General features: G+C 44.0%; 1 protein-coding gene, 1 non-coding gene and 1 pseudogene across 2 annotated transcripts; 2 read left to right on the forward strand and 1 right to left on the reverse strand.

Moving 5' to 3' along the window:
* The first annotated feature begins 1,727 nt into the window (after positions 1 to 1,727).
* On the forward strand, positions 1,728 to 4,767 carry LOC127230352 (granzyme C). The gene is made up of 5 exons (XM_051195633.1): positions 1,728 to 1,832; positions 2,875 to 3,013; positions 3,465 to 3,600; positions 3,780 to 4,037; positions 4,531 to 4,767. The coding sequence occupies exons 1-5, from the start codon at positions 1,778 to 1,780 to the stop codon at positions 4,672 to 4,674; spliced, it is 732 nt and encodes a 243-aa protein (XP_051051590.1). The 5' UTR covers positions 1,728 to 1,777; the 3' UTR covers positions 4,675 to 4,767.
* A 10,297-nt stretch (positions 4,768 to 15,064) lies between these two features.
* Positions 15,065 to 17,871, forward strand: LOC127230064 (granzyme F-like; annotated as a pseudogene).
* Positions 17,872 to 18,306: 435 nt separating this feature from the next.
* On the reverse strand, positions 18,307 to 18,387 carry LOC127230543 (small nucleolar RNA SNORD55/SNORD39). Its single transcript, XR_007835190.1, has one exon. It is a non-coding gene; the product is annotated as a small nucleolar RNA SNORD55/SNORD39 (small nucleolar RNA).
* Between the last annotated feature and the right edge of the window lie 774 nt (positions 18,388 to 19,161).

The raw sequence follows: 19,161 nt of genomic DNA on the forward strand, positions 1-19,161 counted from the left end.
ACTTTCACACAATTTCACCTAAGTAGCTGATGTGTTCCCTGAAACAGGGTGAGAAGTGAATAAATAGGATTCCTTTAGCCTCACTGGGTTTCCCTACCCCCATACCAAGCTTTGGATGTTTCATAAAGCTACTTTCTTAATGAATTGATAACTTAAAATTTTACATTAAGTGCATATTTTCAGGCTTCAAAATGATGTTCTATATATATGCTGTAGAATGATTAAATCAAACTAATTGACGCATCCACAGGCTGAAATACTTCCTATTTTTGTAGTGAGAACACAAATGTTTGACACCAGTATTGAAATGCACAATGTATTATGAACATATTGTACATTAGATCTCAGAAAGTTATCATCCCTTAAGTGAAATTCTGTGCTTTGATCAACAGCTTCCATTTCTAATCTGTCCAGCTCCATGAACAACTCTTCTAAATCTGCAAGTTCTCTTGTTTTAGATTTGAAACACAGTGAGATCATGCATTTGTTTTCTACTTTTCATAGCTCATATAGCTTAGGATCATGTCTCAGTTTTATGTCTCATTACAAATGATGAGAATTCATCATCTCTTTAATGTCTGGATAAAAGAATGGAGGGATAGCTCAGGGATTTACAGCACTTGTTCTAGCAGAGGACTCAGGTTCAGTTACCAGCAACTACACGATTTCTCATAACCATCCACTCCAGGTCTAGGACATCTGTTGTCATGGGCAACACACACACACACACACACACACACACACACACTTGTTCTTAGAGCAAGGCCAGCCTGTCTTACATCTCAGAGCTGATCTCACACAGCTCTAACCATCTTGAGCTCTAAGCTCAGAACCTCACCTCACTCCAGTCAATATCTGCCTTTTCAAGGATTGGATCCCAGGGTGTCTCACTCTTCGATCTAGTCCTCTACATAATCATTCCAGATCTCATCAAGGTCCTTGTTCACTATAGAAAATCCTAGACAACATTGTGGAAAACACCACTGCAGTCCACAGCAGGGAAGCCAGCGCTGATCTAATCTTACTGTGCATCAAATTCCACCCTGAAGCTCTTGCTTAGAGATAAATGCCAACACCTTATAAACAGGTAACTGATACATGTCGTTGTAATTGGTCAATATACTTCACTATGTCTGACGTCTGACTCTAAGACATGATCATTGGCCACAGGGAAAACACTTGCTCTTGAGATTTCTCTGTGATGTCCTAGGAGTTTAGGAGAGTCAGAGTGAGTTAAGATGACTTCATCAGACTGTTCCAACAGACGATTCCACAGGATGGTCAGAAGTTCCAGAGGTTAATTAGATGCTGTGCTGAAACTCTGCCTAGGCAAATATGCTACAGTATGTGTATTTGTAGTGATGTATTGTTTTATGGTAATTTGGATGTCATTATTATTTTCAAAAAAAAAGACCAAAGAAATTAAAAAAAAAAGAAAAAGATCTTTCCAGAATGGGAAAATATGTAAGAGAAAACAAAGCACAGACTTCGGTTCACTGCAGTCACCGAGGACACTTCCTGGGTTCTCAGGCCATCCTCAACCACAGCCTCAAAGCCTCTTTTCCTGGTCTTTATCCTGGCTTGGCTCATAAGATGTCAATGTGGTAACAGTGTCATTTTAACCCAAACCACAAAGCTTCCTTAACTAATAGAACCAATCAGAGCTGAGGTGCACAGGTTTAAATGCCTATGAGGGCAGTGGACACTCACCTGCCCCATCCCTTCAAGAGCTGTGTCTCCTCTGTCCTCCTCCAACCCCAGCAGCCTCCCTGGGAAGATGTCACCTGTCCTGATTCTCCTGACCTTTCTTCTGCCACTTGGAGCTGGTGCAGGTGAGTGAACACCCCTCTTTCAGAGATGCCATCCCATAATAGTTCTGCAGCCTCTCTGCCCAGTTCTAGTCAGGAACTCTTCTAAACTGAACTACGAGCTTTCTGAACCTCAGGTTCCATGGCAACCACACCCATGAGAATGTCACTGGCTAGACCTCAACAAGGTCTGAGGAAGGGGGGTGTCCTCAGAAGACTTAGTGGACACTACATACTTTCTGTCCTTTTTGTCACTTGAAGAGTGGATCATTCTTAGACAGGGGTATTACAAAGAATGCAAAGATACTAAAAACTAAATCATTAATTTGGCTTGAGCCCAGGGAAGGGCAGCTTTACTGACCTGCGGGCAATGGGGTAAGGACACCAGCTCTACAAGAGTAGCCTCATTTAGGAACCTCCACCCTCAGCCTGCTGGAGTAAAGGCCCATTAACACTCCACTAGCTTTCCAGTATAGTTTTAGTTGGCCTCTGCATTTCTGTCTGCCTGTACTCAGCTAATGCATCTTAGCCAGCATGATACTCTAATGCCCCCAAGGCCCTGAAATCCATGAGCTCTGGATGAGCCTTGCAGCTACATAGTACTCATTTATTCATGCATTCAAAATCATTTTTTTACTGAGAAAACAAGATATGCTGGGAACCAGAATACCAGAATAAGAGCATTTCATAAGAACCTCTCCATAGGGCTTGGGGGTAAAAGGTGACAAACTGACAACAGCTAAGATATTACAGGGGTCACAGAGACTCGTGAAAAGAGAAAACTCTTAGGCACTCTATCCAAAATCCCCTTGTTCTCTACCATCATCAAGATAGAGCTTGTCCCTCCATGTATTTGTAAAGCAGAGACTGGTGGAGAAGTGCTACCCACCCTTCTCAGAGCTGGGCTGCTGCTTAAGATTTGACAAATATTATTCTATGTGTAAGGAATTCTGTCCACAACAGGCTTGGGGAACTGAGAATCCTATTGCCCTGACACTTACCTAGATCTTCCCTCCGGACCTCATCTGCTACTCCAGACACCCCATATTCTAGCCTTTTCTTTCAGAGGAGATCATCGGGGGCCATGAGGTTAAGCCTCACTCCCTCCCCTACATGGCATTTATTCAGTCTGAGAAGAAGAGTCACTGTGGAGGCTTCCTGGTGCGAGACAACTTCGTGCTGACAGCTGCTCACTGCCTGGGAAGGTGAGTTGAAGCAACAGACCCACATTCTCTGAGAACCCAGCAGGAACTGCTGTCCCCCAGTTGTGGATGCTCCTGTGAGAGCTGGCTAGAAGGCAGGACTGTGGAAATAGGAGTCTAAAAACAGGGAAACTTTGAGGTCAAAGGGTGAGAGAGGTCAGAGCCAGCAGCACACTTGAGTTGAAAGCAATTAGAGTGGCCAAACTAAAGCAGTGGCTGAGGTTGAGCGTACATAGTAAAAATCAATGCAAACTTTGGAATATTGCCTAGAAATAAGAGGGATCCCCCCCCCAGGCATCTCATGTTCTTGAGTTGCAAAAAGTAGACACAGATCCCTCCTGTCTCCTCAAGGTCCCTCAGCTAGGTGCCACCCTGCCTACCCTGCCTCTTACATCTCCTGAGCTGTGTTCTCTCTCACCCTACATCTCTCATCTCCACCCTGCTGTCCTCACAGCTCAATGAAAGTCACCCTGGGAGCCCACAACATCAAGGCACAGGAGGAGACCCAGCAGATCATCCCTGTGGCAAAAGCCATTCCACACCCTGACTATAATCCTCAGGACCGCTCCAACGACATCATGCTCCTAAAGGTGAGACCTACAACTCCCACTCCACACACCCCCACCTACACACCCCATTCTTGGAGCCTGTGCTCTGCTTGCTGCAGGGCTTGCTCCTCCCCTCTTCTCTCTCTTCCACCCTGGATTTTAAAGAGTCCCAAGCCAGCGGCTCCTGGCTGAGCTGGTCCTTCCTGCCTCTTCCCCAACAGCTGGAGAGGACAGCCAAGAGGACTAAGGCTGTGAGGCCCCTCAACCTGCCCAGGCGCATGGTCCATGTGAAGCCAGGTGACACGTGCTATGTGGCTGGCTGGGGAAAGATGGCCCCACAAGGGAAATACCCAAACACACTTCAAGAGGTGGAGTTGACCATGCAGAAGGATCAGGAGTGTGAGTCCCGATATCCAGCTTATTACAAGGCCATAGAGATGTGTGTGGGGGACGCAAAGGTCAAGCGAGCTGCCTTTCAGGTAAGTTGGATGACCTTTCTTCCTGGGAACAGCAGACTCCAGTCACTAACTATGGCCTCAGAGCTGACCAGGAGTCTCAGTGGAGGCAGCTGGTATAGGAGAATCTGCAGAGTCCTCCTGACACCCAGGCCCAGGCTGTAGAAAGGTTGCTCCCTGTGTGTCATCACTGCAAAGAGCAGGCACCCACATTGGTCAGTTGTCCTGTCCTCCATGCTCAGATCAGACCCACTCACCTGTCCCTGGGCTCTTACACAACAGCCTGGAGATGAGGGTCCCACACACTTTCATACAGAGTGGATCACAGACCTGGATAAGGGCAGAGCTGGGTTCAGGAGGGAGGTGAAGCAGTAACTCTGTCCACAATCAGGGCAGGCATCCAGGCACCCAGGGCTGCCCTCTGATCCCCACAAACTGAGCACTGAGGCACACTTCTGGGAGATGGAGGGTTAGGGTGAAATCAGCTCAGACCCCTGTGGCCACTCTGCATTCACAGGGAGATTCTGGAGGGCCTCTTGTGTGTAAGAAAGCAGCTGCAGGCATTGTATCCTTTGGATCTGATGATGGTTCACCGCCTGAAGTCTTCACCAGGGTCTCAAGTTTCCTATCCTGGATAAAGAAAACGATGAAACGCAGCTAACGAGGGAGCAAACCAGACCCCTCCCTGATTCACCATCTTCCCTAGGCTGAGTCCAGGGTTGTCCTAGGTCAGAAGCCAGAAACTCAATAAAGTCTCTTTCTTTGCGGAATCACAAGACTGGTTTCCTGTCTTTTCGTGCAGACCAACTCTGTGCTAGCCAGCCAATGGCACACTTCTGCTGTCTGCTCACCCAACATCATACACACCCCACATCCCAAAGTTCAGGCTAGGCCATTGCCCAGATCATTTATACTTGTCAAACTCTCCAGTGTCTGCATTTGTGACAGGCCTGAAGCTAAGCACCTTCAAGAGAAAATTTGAGCATCTCTACTCTCGGTGTCCAGGGTGAACTTTTCCCCTCTGCGCCATGCAGAGGAGAGGAGAGGACAGGGAAAGCACCCTTGGTCTGGGGACCTGAGACACAGAGCTGAGGTCACTGTAGATGGCCTCCAGGGCACAGGATCTCTGTCCACAGTTCCCCATTAAGGTGACAGCTCTTTCAGAAAGGGCTGTTCCACATCTAGGACGAGTTTCCCTATGCTCCTGTGGACACAGGGCCAGCTTCCTCAGGCTTCCTAGCTGCACCCCCTTCTCCTCATGCCTGCTCAGGTGAGTCTATCAGCTTCTGTGCTTGACAGTCCAGTAGATCTGAGCCTGTGCCTGCTTCTTATCCACCTGTCTAGGACACCCAAATCCACCGTGCTTCTGTTCAGCAGGGCTTTGCCCTGGGGTGCCAGCATAAACCTCAACCTGGAAAGGAAGGGCTCCCAAATGTCCAGGCCAGATTTGGCATCACAGAGCATTCATGGAGGCCAGGGTACTCAGTGTTCTCCTCGAGAACCCTGTACACACCTCCTAATACTCAAGTCTAAGGAGCTCCTCCCAGTCTGCTCAGTTTCCTGTGTGCTCAGCATCCACAACTCAGGGTCACTCAGGGGCATGATCTGCTCTGAGTATACTAGTCCTTTTCACTGCTGGCCTCTAGGATGAGATTCCCTGCTGGTCACCTGGCCTATGTCAGTCTTCTACATTTACAGTGGGGGAAAAAAGAAAACAAAATAAAACAAGAACAACAACAACAACAAAAAACTAGAAATCTCTTATGTTTTCATCACTTAGTTCTGAAGTGTACGAGGTTTGGAAATGACTTTACTCTTTAGCTTCTAGTGGGAAACTATTCAGAGAAGTACCAGAGATAGGGCAGGTCATACACAATAACACAACTGAGACAGCCCTGGTGTATTTATTTATTTATTTATTTTAAAAATAATAAATATGGACTCATTATGCTGATTTAAATAATGAGATACGTACACATTCAGAAGCATAATTCAGAAACAGAATTAAATGTGTGCCAGGATGCTGGGAAATAAAGAAAATGATAAAATACTGTATAGCAGTACCTGTAATATTTAGACATCTTTGGTTACTGCTGCCTCCATAGGTTCTATGACTACTTGTATTCTTGTTGTTAGCAGGTTGTTGGCATGAGACTGTCACCAGAGTGTGTGGCACTTTGTTAAATAAAACCTCCCTGTGTTGGGCTCACATTGCTAAGGAAATCAAAGCTGCCAGGCAGGGTTGCTCATTCCTTAATCCAGGGATTGGGAGGTAGAGGCAGGCAGATCTCTGAGCCCAAGGTCAGCCAAGGACATAGAGATACTCAGTCTCAGGACAAACTATCTAAAGAGTGCTTCATTTACCTCAAACTTAAGACTTCAAGCAGCCTTGGCTCAGGGTTCTGTCCTGTCACATGGCATGACTGCTAGCTACAGCTCAATGCCTCAGTGTCCCAAATGGACACAGTGTCATATTCTTCTGGGAGATGAAGTAAAATCTCCTTTTGGGTCAGGAAACTTTCAAAGACACGCTTTTATATAGGAAGTGATGTAGGTGGCACACAGCATCTGATCAGAACTGGAAAACAACCCCTGCCTGGAAACAAACTAAGGACCTGGATTCTTTGGAGACAACAGACAGAGAAGAATGAAGAATCAAAGAAACATGTATGTTAGGAATCATACAGTCACATATGTACTCAGTTTAGGTGTTACACTTACTTTGGGGAGATGGTTCTATGGATTAAACTAACTTTGAAAACCATTACTGTGTATCTTTTACAGAGGAGATAAAATAATTTTCTACCAAAAGGAAGTAACTGACCAGACAAACAGCATGGGCCATGTTAAGACAGAGCCTGAAGTGAACCCCGGATTCCCAGGCCACACAAGTGGCCTCAATGTCATCTCATCTCTGGTCAGTAGCTTGCTGGCATCCACACAAAAGATGAGCCCATGCTCAGACTTGCCCTGGAGAGGAAACCCCTGGGCTCCTCCCACAGCTGCATGGTGAAGGTGTTCAACCCACCTGCCTTTGCTCCTTTGAGCACATATTGGAGTAGATTCAGAGGCAGGAAATGCCTTAAACACAGACTGCTTCACATCCCTCTGCTCTGTGGAAGGATCTCTCAGCCCTAGCATTTGCAAAAGAGCTTTCTCTGCTGCCCTAAAAATCTCTGTACTGATGTTCAGCTCCTGGGAAAGGAAAAACTTCAACTCAAGACCCAAATTCTCTGTTCCTCAGGGCATTGTGGTCCATCCCAGCAAGTCAGAGAGAGCCATGAGACACCCTGAAGGACACAGATCAGACTCAAGAACACAGTTCTTCTTGGTTTCTCCTGGGGAATACATGCAGGCATACCTCCATTGTCCTGTCCAGCACCACCTACTGCAGACATAGAGAAAATAGAGTTTCTTGCTGGTATTTGTGTTTCATGACACTTACCTGTGGTATATATTAGTGAGGATGTTCCCCTACGTTCATGTGTTTCAGCACCTGGTTCCCTGTTGATAATGCTGTTTGTGGGTGTTAGGAAATATGGCCCTGGTGGACAAAGTACATTGCTGGGGCAAGCTGGGAATGTTTGAAGACTTATACCATTCCAAATCTGCCTCCCTCCTTCCCTCACTCCATCCTTCCCTCCCTCCTTTCCTGCCTCCCACCCTTCCTGTATCCCCCTTGTTTCTCCCTCCCTCCTCTCCTCCTGCCCTGGTGTGTGTATGTGTGCACGCGCACGTGTGTGTCTGTGTGTGTGTGTGTGTGTGTGTGTGTGTGTGTGTGTGTGTGTGTAATTAAAAGATGTGAACACTCAGCCACCCATGGAACCCTAGTCTTTGTTCTAGAAGTTGTCTTGGTAATGGTGTTGTAATACACTTGTTTTTAAGCAACTTATGTATTTTAGCTTGGCAGAAATTCAAGAATGGATTCATTTGTCAGGTTTCTCAGGAGTAGTTGGCCCAAAGCATTGTGGGAGAGAACCTACAGAGAACACAGCCACAGCTGAATGACAACTATCTACAGGATCAGGTTGCCACCCTACATGATGCAGTTTATTCTTTAAGCCAGAATGTCATTTTCCCCTACAGTTACTTACATGGATTTGAAATGAATGAGGTGTGCAGACAATTCAACCTCTTAGAAATGACTACACTCAAGTGTTCTGGAGTCTGATCCAGGTGTGGTGATGCTCAGCTGTAATTCCAGCACTCCATGAGCTGGGATTAGAGGAGAGAGCTTAAACCCTCAGCCTCAGCTGCATAGCAAATCCTGTCTAGAAAATTAGTTTCTTCCTATATAATATTCAGTTTTGAGTACCCAGAAGTCTTAATTCCTGAGAAATGAGTCAAGTATAAGCAATAGATTAATATATTGTTATGTCATCAATTATGATTTCCATAAAAGAATTCATTATATGTCTCTCAATGTTTTTTAACTACTAAGAAAAGTCTATGATACACCTCCATAGTGGAATAAAGTAAAGAGCACTAAGACACCTTAACAATCAAGTTCAGAGTCGAGGTAGCAGATAACAAATCCTTATAGCTTAAACACTTGAGGACAAAGTTCCATGAAGTTTTGCAAAGATCATTTAACTTATCCTCCTCACAATGATCACCCAGACTATTTGGCCAAAGACCCTGCCTACTTACTGCCAAGGAAAGTGACATACCAGCATCACTACAAAATGACACCAGGCAACCATGTTATAGCAAGCTAACTGAGATCTTGCCATTGTGGTTTGCAATCTCTATAAGAAAGGCAAAAAGCTTGCATTGGACACTGGCATGCCCAGCTTACTGTTAGTGTCCTTAGAATGTTATTTAATGCAAGTCATCATGAAAAGCTATCTACAGAGCTTACATACAATTTCACCTAAGTAGCTGATGTGTTCCCTTGAAAAGGGCAAGAAGTGAATGAATACAATTACTTTTGCCTCTCTGGGCTTCCCCCTGCCAATACCAAGATTTGCATATTTCATAAAAGCTAATTTCCTTATGAAATGACAGCTTCACATTTTTACATTAATCACATATTTTTAGGCTTGAAAGTGGTATTATATGTATATGAAGTAGAATGATGAAACCAAACTAATTAATATATCCACAAACTGTCATCTGTATTTAGGAGGGCTACTGATTTTTTTTTTTGAGTAATCTTGTATTCTGTTACATTACTGAAGGTGTTTATCAGTTGGAGGAGTTCTGTGGTAGAATTTTTGGGGTCACTTGTGTATACTTTTATATCACCAGCAAATATCAAGAGTTTGACTTCATCGTTTCCAATGCTTATCCCTTTGATCTCCTTTTATTGTCTTATTGCTATAACTAGAACTTCAAGTACTATGTTGAATAGATATGGAGAGGTTGGACAGCCTTGTCTTGTTCCTAATTTCAGTGGGATTGCTTTGAGTTTCTCTCCATTTAGTTTAGTGTTGGTTGTTGGGTTACTGTATATTGCCTTTACTATGTCTAGGTATGTTCCTATTCTCTCCATGACTTTTATCATGAAGGGGTGTTGAATTTTGTTTAAGGCTTTTTCAGCACCTAGTGAGATGATCATGCTTTTATTTCGGTTTGTTTATAAGGTGGATTACATTGATGGGTTTTTGTGTGTTCAATGAACCCTGCGTCTCTGGGATGAATCCTACTCGGTCATGGTGGATGATTTTTTCTGATGTATTCTTTAATTCGGTTTGCCAGTATTTTAGTGAACATTTTTGCATCTATATTCATGAGGGAAATTAGTCTGTAATTCTCTTTCTTATTTGTGTCTTTGTGTGTTTTAGGTATCAGGGTAACTGTAAGTTTGGCAATGTTCCTTCTGTTTCTATTATGTAGAATGATTTGAGGAGTATTGGTATTAGATCTTTGAACATCTGCACTGAATCCATTTGTGCCTGAGCTTTTTTTGGGGGGGGAGACTATTGATAACTGTTTCTATTTCCTTAGGAGTTATACGTGTATTTAAGTTGTTTAGCTATTCTTGATTTAATTTTGATATATGGTACTTATCTAGAAAATTGTCCATCTCCTTACAGTTTTCCAATTTTGTGGAGTACAGGTTTTGAAATATGACCTGATGATTATCTGGATTTCCTCAGTGTTTTTGTTATGTTTCCCTTTTCTTTCTGATTTTATTAATTTGGATATCCTGTCTGTGTCTTTTGGTTAGTTTGGATAAAGGTTTTCTATTTTGTTGAATTTCTCAAAGTACCAACTCTTTGTTTCATTGCTTCTTGGCATTTTTAGATATTAGGATAGTTATACCAGCTTATTTCTTAGGTTCATTTGATTGGAGCATTTTTTCCTAACCCTTTACTCTGAGGTAATATTGTCTGTGTGTTTCTTTTATGAAACAGAAGAATTTATTTTGTTTTTTTTTATCCAATCTGTTATCTGTGTCTTCTTATAGGTGAACTGAGACCATTTGTATTAATGGATATTAATGACCAGTAAAAGCTAGCTCCTGCTATTTTTGTTTTTGTTGGTGGTGATGGCATTGTGCGTTCATTGCCTTTCTTTGGGATTTGTTGCTGTAAGCTCATCTATTTCCTGTGTTCTTGTGGACATAGGTGATTTCCTTGGGTTGGTGTTTTCCTTCTGGTACTTTCTGTAGGGCTGGATTTGATGATTGGTATTGTTTAAATTTGGCTTTATCATGGGATATCTTGTTTTCTCCATCTATGGTTATTTAAATCTTTAATGGGTGAAGTAGTCTGGGTAAGAGTCTGTGGTCTCTTCTGACCAGGACCTTCTGGCTTTCACTGTTTCCATCGAAAAGTCAGGTGTAATTCTGATAGATCTGCCTTTATATGTAACCTGGCCTTTCTCCTTTGCAGCTCTTAATATTCTTTCTTTATTCTGTATGTTTATTGTTTTGATTATTATGTGGTGAGGGGACTCCTTTTTGGTTCAGTCTATTTGGTACTCTGTAAGCGTCTTGTATTTTTATAGGCATGTGCTTCTTTAGGTTAGGGAAGTTTTTCTTCAATGATTTTGTTGAACATATTTTCTGTGCCTTTGAGTTGGATGTCTTCTCCTTCTTCTGTCCCTATTATTCTTAGATTCAGGCTTTTTATGGTGTCCCAGGTTTCCTGCATGTTTTGTGTTCAGGATTTGGTGGATTTAAAATTTTCTTTGACTGCTGAATCCATTTCCTCCGAATTATCTTCAGTGCCTAAAATTCTCTCTTCCATCTTTTATATTCTGTTCTTTATGCTTGTGTTTGTGGTTCCTGATCACTTACCCAGATTTTGCATTTCCAGAATTCCCTTGATTTGTGTTTTCTTTATTGCTTCTATTTCAGATTTCATGTCTTGAATCGTTTCTTTCACTTGTTTGGTTGGTTTTTGTTTGATTTCTTGGTTTTCTTTAAGGGATTTGGTGATATCTTCCAATTTTTTGTTTGTCTTTTCTTCCATTTTTTAAGAGATTTTTTTTCCCTTTCTTCTTTAAGGGCCTCAATTATCCTCATAAAGTTATTTTTTGGGTCATTTTCTTCTACTTGATCTTTGTTAGGATGTTCAGGTCTTACTCTTGCACCACCACTAGCTTCTAGTGGTGCCATATTGCTGTTTATATTGTTGAATGTGTTCTCACCTTGCTGTTTACGCATCTCTTCCTCTAATCGGTATAGGTGAAGCTTGTACTTCAGGGGTCCTCGATTTCTCCAACTGGTATAGTCTGTGGATCCACTGACTGCTCCTTCAGGCACAGGTAGAACACAGATTCCGGTAAAGGCTCCTTCTGGTGGAAGTGGGCTCAGTGCTCAGGTGGTCACTCCTTTTGAGGTGCAGATGGAGCTACAGCTCCTCCCATTAAAGGTATAGATGGGGCTGAGGGCTCTGTAGTCTATGTAGTAGCTGGGTGTCTCCCACTGAGAAATGGCAGTGGATGCTGAATGGGGCGCAGGTGCTCTTTCCCAGAGGAACATTTGCAATAGTTTCTGGAAGCTGCTGCTGGAAAGTGCTGCTGTTGCTTCACCTGGTGATCACTCCTCGCTCCTGGGGCTGAGGCTGGGGCCTCCCTCTGATATTGATCCTGGTTCTGAGGCTCTTGGTTCCATTGACATTGCTTTGGGCCTGAAACTTGGGCCTTCCTCTGACACTGCTTCCAGGCTGGGATCCAAGCGTCTCACTGACTATGCTCCATGACTGAAGTTCCAGCCCCTTCTGATGCTACAGAAACTAACTCTTGACTCTGCTCCCATGTCTCACACAAGTCTATTTTTAATCAGCATTTGTGTTACCTGTCCATTTTTGAATGGAATAACTTGACTGCAACCCTTCATTCAACAGGAACATATGTATGTATGTATATGCACATATACATACATACATATATACATACATACATACATACATACATACATACATACATACATCGAGACAGGATTCCTCAGTGGCTTTGGAGACTGTCCTGGAACTAGCTCTTGTAGATCAGGCTGGTTTCAAACTCAGAGATCCACCTGCCTCTACCTCCCCAGTGCTGGGATTAAAGGCATGTGCCACCAACTTCCAGCAAGAAAAATTTTTGATGAGGTCCCTTCACAAACTTTCCAGGGCTTTTATAAGTTCTTCTCAGAGACCAGTGTTCACACTTCAATCACGCTGTATTTGCACCATCACTATTTCATAGCATCTACTTATGTGAGCAACTACTTTCAAGAATAGAGTATACTGGACTGGAGAGATGCCAGAAGTCTTAACAGAGCACACTGCTTTTGCAGAGGATCCAAATTCAGTTCTGGGTACTCATGTAAAATAGTTCATAATCATTTGTAACTTAGGCTCCTCTGGCCTCCAAGGGCACTCACTTGTACTCACTTGCATATACCCAAACCAAGCACAAACCCAAACAGAGATACATAATACAGAGGTAAAAGTCTTATACATAAATGTTTCAAGATATGACAAGAGAACTACGCCCATGAAATAACAATATGACTGCTTATACAAGACCTGAACAATGTCAGCATCACTTGACCTTCCAAAGTAGATGGGGAAGAGCATCCCAAGATGAAGAGCAAGAGGCAATTAATAAACTGCTCAGAGGGAGAGAAGTATCCTTACCCAAAATAAGCTCCCCTAATGGTTATCCAAGCCAAGTAGTCAGACCTAAAAGAAATTGCATTCAAGCAAAACTAAACCAAATCTACAGGTTGGATTTATATTTTCATCTCCTGGTATGTTGAGAGAGAAGAGAAGAAAGAGAATGACAACTAAGGAATATGAAACCTTGGATATGAAGGGGATGGGAATTGTGTGGAGTTTGAAGGATAAACAGGGGCTAATATGATTGTATTTATTTTTTATTAATTCAGGGTGTTAAGCACACTCACAGTAAAATTAGAACTAAAACATCTCAGCCCCAACTTAGAACTTCGCTGAGATCAGAGCTATGCCCATCAAGGGGGTAAAGCATTCCTAGCTCAAGAGCAATGTCAAACTTCCCACAAAATTCTGTTGTCCTCCTTTACTTTATGATTAAAAGTATACCAAAATAAATTTAATTACTTATATAACTTCAATTTCTTTATTATAAATCACAAACATGGAGCCTGCTGCATGGACTTGAAAGATTCTGTTTAAATGGGCTCCATATAATTAAGATTACTTTATTGTCTAAGAATGTTGTTGCTTCTCTGTGTGTGCAGATATTGTGTCACTTACATGTGGTCCCTTTTCAGGTGGGAATTATCTCTTTCCTCACAGTTTGTATGAGTAGTGTGTAGCCCAAAACAGTTATCCCTTCACTGTGGCCCAGAGAGGCCAAAAGGTGACACATCCCTCCACTGGATAATGAATTCTGGTCCAATTCACATCAGCACTGTAGGTCACCGCCAAGACAGGAGAGCCTCTCTTGGTCATAAGGTAAGAAAGGAGAAAATTCAAAAGTATCTAAAAGCCATGAAGCTATGCTGGAAAGCAGGAATACAACACACACACACACACACACACACACACACACACACACACACACACACACACACCTGTTATTAGGGCCAGGACAACCTGTCTCACATCCCAGAGTTGATCCCACACAGCTCTAAACATTGCATGCTCTAAGCTCAGGTTCTCAACTCACTCCAGTCAATATCAGGTTTTCCCTGTGTGTCTCACTCCTGGATCTAGCCATCTAAAAAGTCATTCAGGATCTCATCAAGGTCCTTGTTCATTAGAGAAAATCCTAGACAACATTGTGAAAACACCACTACAGTCCTCAGCAGGGAAGCCAGTGTGGATGCAATCTTACTGTGCATCAAATTCAACCCTGAAGTACTTGCTTAGAAGTAAGTGCCAATTCCTAAACATCAGGTAACCAATAAATGTCATTGCAATTGGTTATTATACTTAACTATGTATGACTCTAAGACATGATCATGGCCACAGGGCAAACACTTGCTTTTGGGATTTCTCTGTGATGTCCTAGCAGTTTAGGAGAGTTATAGTGAGTTAAGGTTAATTCATCATGCTATTCCAACAGATGATTTCACTGTATGATCAGAAGTCCCAGAGGTTAATTAGATGCCTACCGAAACTGCCTAGTCAAATACGGCTCTGTATAAAGTCTTACTAAGTACCCCATAAATTTGTTGTGTATTTGTAGTGCTGTAACTGTTTCATGGTTATTTGGTTGTCTGTGTTATTTTAAATGGAAAGAAAGAAACCAGAGAGAGAGAGAGAGAGAGAGAGAGAGAGAGAGAGAGAGAGAGAGAGAGAGAGATTTTACCAAAACATAAAGGGGGTAAGAGGTAAGAAAGAACAGACTTTGGTTCAATGCAGACTGAGGACTCCTGGGGTCTCAGGCTACCCACAACCACAGACTCAAACCCTCTTTTCCTGGTCTCTTTTTCTGGCTTAGCTCATGTCAGTGTGTTGACAGTGTCATTTTATCTAAACCTGGAAAAGTCCTTAAATGATAGAGCCAATGAGAGTAGTGGTGCAGAAGGTTTAAAATGCCTGTGAGGTCACTGAGCACTCACCTCCTCCATCCCTACAAGGGCTGTGTCTCCTCTGCACTCCTCCAACTTGAGAAGCCTTCCTGGGAAGATGTCACCTGTCCTGATTCTCCTGACTTTTCTTCTGCCGTGTGGAGCTGGTGCAGGTGAATAAACACCTGTGTCACAGAGGTGCCATCCCATAATATATCTGCAGGCTCTCTGCCTAGCTCTGATCAGGAACTGTCCTGCACTGAACCAGGATCTTTCTGAACCCCAGATCCCATACCTGGAAGTCAGTCACTGTCTAGATCCTGAACAATGCCAGAAGAAGGGAGGATTTCCCAGAAGACTTGGTGGGCACTAGATTCTCTCAACTTCCTTTTGTCACCTGGGGAATAAATCTTGCTGAGACAGAGACATTACAGAGAATGAGAGCCTACAGCAAGTACACCTTTTACTATACTTGAGCCCATAGAAGGGACAGCTTTAATGACCAGTTTGCATTCTAGTAAGGACACCAGCTCTAGAAGAGTAGCATCATTTAGGAACCTCCACCCTCAGCCTGCTGAAGAAAGAGGCTCAGGGTCACAAGAGGCCTGCAATGCACCCTCTGCTAGCTCCGTATTCTAGAGCTAATTCCAATTCTTTCTGCAGGTCCCTGGCTATTTCCATCTTTGCCAGCACACTACTCCAATGGCTCCCAGGCTCTGCATCCCATGAGCTCTGAACCCTCAGCCTTCCAACTAACAAGAAGTCATTTATCCATGCTGCAAAATCATTTTTACTGAGAATACAAGATATGTTGGACACCAGAATAGATAAATTTTAGAAGACCCCCCCTTCCATAGGGCTTCAAGGTAAAAGGTGAGAAAATGGCACCAATTAAGACATTAGCAGGGTTGGGGAGACTAACAAGGAAATGACCAAGGCAAGCCATGCAGGATCTCATTGACTCTACCATCATGAGGTTAGAGTTTGTCCCTTCAGTTAGTTGTAAAGACAGGAAAGAGGACAAGTGCTACACAACACACCCCTTCTCAGAGCAGGGCTGAGGCTTAAGATTCAACAAAGATTATTCTGTGTGCAAAGAGTTCTGTCCACCACATGCTTGGGGAACTGAAGATCCTATCGTCTTCACCCTTCCCTAGATCTTCCCTCCTGCCCTCAACTGCTGCTCCCAGACACCCCACATTCTAGCCTTTTCTTTCGGAAGAGATCTTCAGGGCCATGGGGTCAAGCCCACTCCTGCTCCTACATGGCATTTATTCAGTCTGAATGTTGGTGGGAAGAAGAGCCGCTGTGGAAGCTTCTTGGTGTGAGACAACTTCATGCTGACAGCTGCTCAGTGCCCAGGAAGATGAGGAGAAACATCAGGCCCACATTTTCTGAGACCTCAACAGGATCTTCTGAACTTTACTGGTAGATGCTCCTGTGAGAGCTGGCTAGAAGGCAGGATTGTGGAAATAGAAGTCTGAAAACAGGGAAACTTTGAGGTCAAAGGTCAGAGTTAGCAGCACACTAGAGTTGAAAGTAATTGCACTGACCAGTGGTTCAGGTAGAAAGTACACATAAAGAGTCAATGCAAATTTTACAATATTGCACAGAATTAAGAGGTAGCCTCCTGGAGTCTAAGATCTTGTCAAGCAAAACATCATCAGGTCAAACCTTGAAACCCTCCTGTCTCGCAGGTCCCCTCAGCTAGATCTCTACTCTGCCCACCTGCATCTCACATCTCCTGGTTGGTGGTCTCTCTCACCCCACATCTCTCATCTCCACTCTGCTCTCTACAGCTTTATGAAAGTCACTCTGGGAGCCCATGATGTCACAGCACAGGAGACCCAGCAGATCATCTCTGTGGCAAAAGCTTTCCACACCCGGCTTATAATCTGACTAGGACTCCAAGGATTAATGATCCTAAAGGGGAAACCAGCCACAAGCACACCACCCCCAAACATTCCCCCACCCACACTTGATCCATCCCTGGTGCCTCTGCTCTGCTTGCCGCAGGGATTGCTCCTCCCCTCCTGCTCTCTCCCTGCTTTCCCTCCCTGCCTTCCTGGTTTTCAGAGTGTCCCAGTACACCAGGATCCTGGCTGAGCTGCTCTCTCCTGTCTCTTCCCCATCGGCTGGAGAGAAAGGCCAAGAGGTTTAAAGCCATGAGGCCCCTCAAGCTACCCAGGGTCAATGCTGAAGTAAAGCCCAGGCATGTGTGCCGCCTGCTGGCTGGGAGAAAACATCCCTCAATTCCCCTAGAACTGCCTGCCTACAAGAGGCCATATTGATCATCCAGGAGGACCAGAAATGCAAATCATACTTCCACCACTACTCCAACACCTCACAGATTTTTGCTGGAGACCCAAAGAAAATACAGGCTGCTTTCAAGGTGGGCTCAAGCATTTAACACACAAAGTGCAAGGACAGAGGAACCTGAGAGAGACAGGCCTAGTTATGATGATGGCCAGACCCTCAAGCCTCAGCTCACAGCAGTGACATCCCAAATCCAGCTTTGAGTCCCTCCATGGGTTAGCAAGAGTGGAAGACTGTAAACTCCCCCATCCCAAAGCAGCATAAATTATCCCAGAGGATCCCTGAAGACTTCAGGGGAAGCCTAGGTCTGAGCTAGAAGGAAAAGTCTGGTGTCCCTGGAGCTCTGATACTGAGGGAATTCGACAACCTGTCCTGGCTTTGACCTAACAGTTAACCTTCCCAGGAGGAGGTAGGGAGGACAGAGCCAGGGGAACCAGGCTCAGTTCTTCATTTTCCTGTCCACAGGGTGACTCTGGGGGGACTCCTCATGGGTGACAACAGAGATTATGGAGTGTGTCCTATGGAAGTACCAAGAGCATCTCTCCGGGAATCTTAACTAAAGTCGTGTCTTTCCTGCAGTGGATAAAAAGAAACATGAATCCCGTCTAAAAGGTGGTAAAACCCAGCTGTGTCTGACTAGCTTGTCTGCACACAGGCAAGCACCACATGGGGAGGGAGGCAAGGGCTGAAAATTCACAATAAATTCATCTCCACAGTGAACTCAACTGAAGTCCTGTATTGTTGCAGCCACTCTCATGCTCTCCTCTCTGGGCCAGGCAGCCCTCTCATGTCAATTCCAGGCTTTGCTTACTTCTTCCCCAAAGCTCACCCTGCTGGAAATTCAGGCTAGACCATTCCCATACACATATCAACCATATATGGTGAGGATTAGTGAGTCGTTTGTTTGGTTTTTGATATAGGCTCTCACCATATACCCAGCTGACCTGGACTTTGCCATGTAGTCCAATCCGGTCTTAAACTCACAGAGATCTGTCTGACTCTGCTTCCCCAGGGTGCGAATTAAGGTGTGTGTCATAGTATTCAACCATATACAACTCTCCAAGGTTGGCTTTCTCATGACACTAACAGGAGTCTACAGCACTACTGAGGTGTCAATCACTCAATCACTCCTTTTCATTCTGAGTCCTATAGAAATGAATATCTGCAACTTGATTCCAGGAGTTTGGCTCAGTGTTTAGCTTCTGTTTCCAACAACTACTAGATGAGGGCTCTATGATGGCATATAAGGTAGTTATCAATTTCATTATCAGGGAAGGGCATTTATGTAAAATAAGAAAAATATATATATATGTATGAAATAAATCTTACCAGGACTAGGAAAACCCTATGTCTAGCCCATTTTTATCAAGTCCCAACATTTTGCAGAGAATCAAACAAAGCATTGGGGTGGATGGAAATTATAATCTGGAAACTTAGAAGGTCTTGGGATTCTTCCTGTTTCCAGAACCTCCCTCATCTCTCCAGCAAGGCAGGTACAAGCACCTCCTTAACTGTGTGCAATCTAGAAGGTTGAGACTTCCCTCTGATGGTTCCAGGCTCACCTAGGTCCCATTTCCCAGCTCAGAATTCAGTCAGCTTCTGTACCCCTTGTTTTCCATTGACTCCTCTAGACTCCAGCAGTTTCTTTCCAGCCCCACCTCCCCCAGCCCTGATTGAAACCAGCCTTTATGCATCTACCTCTAAGTTTCAAACACTTGCAATCTCCTCAACTCTTAGTCAGCTGCCGGTCAGCTGGTGTCCACCATATTTACCTAGGCCAGGCTGGTTGAGCCCTGTTCCAACTCAAGTCTTCCATGAAGAGGCTCAGCCAAGACCTCCAGTCACTCAGCAATCTTGAAATTCTATCTCCCCCAGCTGGCATGATAGGGTATAGCAGTT

Source organism: Phodopus roborovskii, unplaced genomic scaffold, assembly GCF_943737965.1.
Source record: "Phodopus roborovskii unplaced genomic scaffold, PHOROB, whole genome shotgun sequence".
Lineage (NCBI taxonomy): Eukaryota > Metazoa > Chordata > Mammalia > Rodentia > Cricetidae > Phodopus > Phodopus roborovskii.

Bases quoted from the DNA above. Each gene is read 5' to 3' on its own strand.
- LOC127230352 (XM_051195633.1), top strand. From the start codon at position 1,778: ATGTCACCTGTCCTGATTCTCCTGACCTTTCTTCTGCCACTTGGAGCT. The intron at 3,014-3,464 runs GTGAGTTGAAGC...CTGTCCTCACAG, and splicing joins GCTGCTCACTGCCTGGGAAG to CTCAATGAAAGTCACCCTGG. The intron at 4,038-4,530 runs GTAAGTTGGATG...CTGCATTCACAG, and splicing joins TCAAGCGAGCTGCCTTTCAG to GGAGATTCTGGAGGGCCTCT.